The following is a 5266-nucleotide window of genomic DNA, read 5'->3' as shown; positions in this document are numbered from 1 at the left end:
TTCTAATTTCCTACCTATTTTATGTATATGTCTTCTCAACAGCTCTTCCAGCTGCTCTTCCAGTTTGCAGTGGTTTTGTCAGTTTTGTGCTCATAATAGGAGCAGAAGCAACGCGTCCTGGGAGGATGAGGTGGCAGCTTCCTTTTGCACAGCTCCAATAGGGGCAGTAAGGTCTAGCCTGGGAATAGAGGCTGTCAAAATCATCGCCTCCTCTCAGATCATCTTTCAAAATGTGTCACCAGCAAAATGCAGCCCTGGTCACTGCTGCCACCTCTGCCAGACTGCACCCATCCCACAAGGACCTCCTGCGTGGCTTCCACTACATTGGCCCAGGAGTCCCTCAGCAAGAGGGGACATGACCCTTCCCCACACATTCTGCCCCCACAGCCAGGTGGCATTCCATGGCAGCTTTCCCTCTCAGAAAGCAGAGATTCTGGGGGCAGTTACTTGAAAGAAGTTTGCATCAACAGAAGCAGGGATGCTGCCCCAGTTCTTGACCAATACACTCAAAACTCCTTTTGGGTTAAGTTGGCTTTCTGCATGTGACTTGTCAAATACTTGTGAATGACAAGCACGTCCTGCAGCAGGGAGTCTGCCTGGGCCTGCCACAAGAAGAAGGGGGAACAGGACACACTTTCTAAATTGGTCATGGCGTTCATCCATGATTTTTCTGGGTACAATTTATAGGTGACTTCATTCTTTGCTTAATCTGAACTGTTTCCATTACGCGGTTGAGGAAGTTTGGTCTCCCAGCTGCCTGGTTATATTTGGGCTGCAAACTGCAGGAAGTTCATCAGCATGATATTGCCACAGATATTCCCCTGTAGCATTTTCCTGGAAAGAGAAACCTCTTTGCCCTCTCCTCCTTGTATCCCCAGGATTAGGGGTTCTGGGTGCAATGTGTACCCACTCTAGTGCTATGTAATCCTCCTCCTTTCCTCCCTCCCAGGGAGTTCATTTGAATGGCAGAAGGATAGTGTGAAATGATGGATGGCTCCAGTACCTTTTAAAACTGCCTTATCCAAACACAGAGGACAACACCCTAAATTGAACATCAGTTTCCCCACCCCAAGACCCAGACACATGAATTGGCACAGTCCTTCAAATAGATCCACAACGTTTATTCAATTGCTTTGAAGGTGCAGTAGCACAAGTGCATGTTTCTACCTGTGGCCTGCAAGCTCCCTGCCACTGGCCTTGCTGCTAGTTGCAGTAGTTTTCCAGTTGGTAGAGGGAGCAGGTGTTGTGGCAGCATTGCTCAACAATCCCTCGCTTCACTTTCTGAAATTCCTCTGGCTGGAAGGGCAGGTCTCCTACTTCACCGTGCAAAGGACCGCTCACTGACGGGGAAAAAAAGGGTAAGCCATGGGACATCACAAAACATCATCTCTGGATGCTGAGTCCTGCAGACACCCCCATTTGAAGACACCAGATTTTTAAGCCAGAGTTAGCTGGAAAAGTGAAGTTGCAAGTTTCCTTGGGTTGATGCTGCTGTAGCACCTTCAAGCTCTGTGTTTCCTCTCCCAGAATAATCCTATGGTGCCCAGAATCCTATGGAGTGGATAGCAGCATGAGGTACAAAGGGATACGGGGGCTTTACTGAGGAATCTGTGTGGAGAAGAGAAACCCTACACACTCCCTGGGGTAAGCCGCAAGTAAGTAAGGTGATAAAATGGGCCATTCTGCTCCAGATAGATGAGTTGCTTGGGACTGCATCCCCATCTCAGCCAGTTACCCACTCTTCAGGGAGCCAAGGCAAACAACTGGGATGTCCCTGGGATTGCAAGGACAGGCCAGTCCTGGGTCTGGATGCATTTCCCAGCTGGTCCTGAGCAGCCTGTTCCTGTTGGCTGTCTGGATGTAGCCTCAAGATGATGGCAAAAGAATTTGTGTATGCCCATTTTGTCAGCTGGGGACAAAGTTTTAGAAGGAATGGTAAATTGGGGTATCTGGAAATAGACAAAACTCAACAAAATGCCTCATTTGCTGGTGGGAGCTGAAAAACTTATGAACAGAACTGTTCAGGTTTTAGTTGTCCAATGAAAATACAGAAAATGGCAAATAAACCAGTGATTTTTCCTGTAGGGAGAGAAGACACCATAACAAAAAAAAAAAAAGAAGAATATGCATGGAAAGGAAGAATGAGACATGGTTTCTAGAGCAATATGAAAATACAGCACAAGATGCAAAATCCCCAAGCCCCCACCCCAGAGCATGATGCAAGGAACGAGGCACAAGAGTAACAAGAAATCATTGTGCTAGTGTGCAAGGGGGAAGATTCAGGAAAGATTTTGCCCAACATTAAGTAGAAGAGGAAATAGCTAGTCAATGTTTTGTGATTTACTTGTCTTCATCCTTCAAGCTGGTTGTGAGCAGACTAAACATAACCAGCTTCTGTGACAAAGAAGTGGTGGCTCAGTCAAAAGTCCTGGAAACAAACCCAGAGAGTCCTCAAACACTTTCAAACTGGTTGGCCTTAATTAAATTCTCCATACAGTATTTAGAGAATTTGGATAACAAAATTTCCAACCCACTCATGGTGGTCTTCAGAAACAAATAATCAGGGAAGGGAGCAACTAACAGCCCAGCCGGCTATTCAAAACGAATCATGAAAAACTCTTGTGCTTGTTGGGTTCTTAGAGGAGCCAAAGCTGAAAGGAGCTGTGATGTCCATTTCTAGGAGAGACATTATCCTTGCTTTACAGCTGGAGCATTACAGGTCCTAGTCCCACTTAGATACAAACACCTTATTGAAGGGGAGCTCTCTGGGCTGCCTCATCCTACCTGTGTTGTCTCACAGACACAAAGTGCTGAACCAGAGGCAGTGACCCAACACCACAGGGTGTGCAGACATGTCTGTCATCTCCTCCTGCCTCCTGGCTCACACTTGTCAGTGGTCCAGGAGTCCTAAAAAGGGGAACCAAAGCAGCATTTCACCACCATAAAATAAGAGAAGATATAAAGCTGTGAGGGCTGCAAGCCTCTTGAAGAGCAAGATGAGTACTAAAAATTACCTTAAAAACTGTAAAAGCACTGAAAAGACAGAACGCTGTTCAGTAAGAAATGGGAAAGATGCTAAAGGTAGGCAGGTCATTCAGGATGAAGGTTTGACTGTGGTAGCTGTCCTCCAAGGACTGCTGATCCACCTGAAGGCAGTCTAGGGCATCCAAGGGAGGCAGTGATCACTGTCAATCAACAGTGCAGTGCTGCTTTGAAAAAAGCAAGCTGTCTGTGTAGACAGTAACGTGGTGTGAAAAACATGCAATATTGTTCTTCCAGTTTTCTCTACTTGGCAATAACAAGGCCTCAGCTGGAATTCTGTGGGCTTCTCTAGGCATCATCACCACTCAGTAAGGATGTGGATCAAGTGCAGAACAATTCGCATGGACAGAAATCTAGAAAATATGACCTCAGAAGGTAGTGGGAGTGTGTAGATGTGATTTAGCTGAAAGCAGGTTAAAACAAGACATGGGAGCATCTTCAAATATTTTGAAAAGCAGCCATAAAGAAGAAATGAGTAGACTCTTCTGCATGTCCACTATGGAGAGGACAAGAAACTATTTACAGTAAGGGATGATCAGGTTGATACTGGGAAGAAACACTCAAGAAGAAGGTCAGTTAAACATGGGAACAGGTGGCTTCAGAACGCAGAAGAAGCTTTCTCACTGAAAGTTTTTATGAACACACTAGACAGGCACGGATCAGAAATAGGATAGGGACAACTGATCCTGTCTTGGTTCAGAAAGAGGCTCCCTGAGTTCCTTCCACCTTCATCTTCTATGAATGCTCCCAGGCCAGTGTAACGGCCACACAAAGAAATAGATGAGTTTGGGCTTTCAGGCACAATTCCTTTTGCCTCATAAATCTTTCCCTGCCTGCCTTCCCATCTGCCTTTTTAACCTGAAGAGCTTTTCATTGGCAGTGTGATGCTGTTGGTATGCTAAAGGTATTCCTGGAATTCCGCATCAAGGACATTCCTGCTGTCACTGTCAAAGACAGGCAGTTGTTATATTTTGCATCACATAACATACAACCGTGTTCACTTACCTAGAGGCTGCTTAACATCCCGTCGGGCTTTGGGGGAGTAGAAGAACCCCCTCTCTCCACACACCAGGTAGAGAGCCTCCACCAAGTGGGAGCCGCAGAGGTGCTGGGTGGCAGCTGCGTGGCTGGTTCCCGCTCCAGAAAGAGCAAGAAGGGCCAGGAGAGGCAGTGATAGGATCCAGAGAGCCATGGCTAGCAGGGTGACGCCTAAGGTTAAGAAGCAGAAGAGACACTGGGAGGTGTAGGAGGAAGAAATTGGTTGTCATCAAGCAAATTATGTCCTTCAACTCCTTGGGCAGGAAAATGAGACCAAAGTAGCAGATGGACCTTATAAAGATGCCCTAGTTTGAGGGGAAAGGAAAGCTTTCTGCATCGTGCTTTACAAGTCACAGTGACTAATGATCATAACCAGAAGCCCACCTCTATCCACATGCTCATGTACGTCAGTCCTGTCCTCCCTGCTGGTTTTCCCCAAAAGGCCAAACTGGACTGGAAAAGCCATCCCACCAAGTCCTGTAGCACACGTGCTCAGGAGAGCCGAGATAAGCAGAGACCTTCAGAGGAAAAACCCTCTCTGACAGGTCATAAAGGCCTGTTACTTATGATGATGGCCCAAGAACAGCCCAATGTGCTCAAAGACCTGAGGAGACTTGATCTAACAAGCTAGCAGGTGTCACCACCACAGCTACATCAGCTTAAGAAAACAGCTCTAAGAAACAGGTAGAAGCTAAAAGGGTCCAATCAGACTTACCTGAAGAAGTGGCTGCGAGAGATGGAGAGAAGTTCGCTCTGAGAGGTGAAGAGTGGTTGGTTGGTAGTAATATGCCTATTGTCTCTTTCCCATATTTATATGCTTTACATTGGCCCAAATAACACAAGAGCTAGTGCGAGCCCCACCTCCTCAATGACACTCTAGCCATTTTTTTTTGCTGCTTGTGCACATTAATTTCCCTCCAGGTAGCATCCACAGATCCTTATGCAAGTTAAGATAGAAGCAACAGTGCAGTTTCCATCTCATTTCATCTGACCTGTTTTTGCTTCCCTGAAGCTCTGTCCTGAGCCATCAGTGACCCTTTTAGCGGGAGATAATGGTGCTATTACAGCCACAATGATTACTAATGACACTAATGCTGGCAATAGGCACTGCTGGCATTGAGGTAGCTCAACAGCTGTTTCTAAAATGTAAAATTAAAGGCAAACATGTTAATATGTTTGACTTATA

At 46.2% G+C, this 5266-nt stretch overlaps 1 protein-coding gene across 1 annotated transcript; it reads right to left on the bottom strand.

Annotated features, from left to right (window-relative positions):
• Positions 1-1100: 1100 nt before the first annotated feature.
• Positions 1101-4897, bottom strand: INS (insulin). The gene is made up of 3 exons (XM_057412859.1): positions 4796-4897; positions 4048-4251; positions 1101-1340 (listed from the first exon to the last, which is right to left on the bottom strand). Exons 2-3 carry the CDS (start codon positions 4232-4234, stop codon positions 1204-1206), a joined length of 324 nt encoding a protein of 107 aa, XP_057268842.1. The 5' UTR covers positions 4235-4251; positions 4796-4897; the 3' UTR covers positions 1101-1203.
• Positions 4898-5266: the final 369 nt, after the last annotated feature.

This window comes from Pezoporus wallicus, unplaced genomic scaffold (assembly GCF_028554395.1).
Source record: "Pezoporus wallicus isolate ANWC-B61680 ecotype Strahan unplaced genomic scaffold, APGP_CSIRO_Pwel_v1 scaffold_6885, whole genome shotgun sequence".
NCBI lineage: Eukaryota > Metazoa > Chordata > Aves > Psittaciformes > Psittacidae > Pezoporus > Pezoporus wallicus.
Note: the sequence above shows the minus strand (reverse complement) of the source record. Positions and strands in the feature narration are given on the sequence as shown.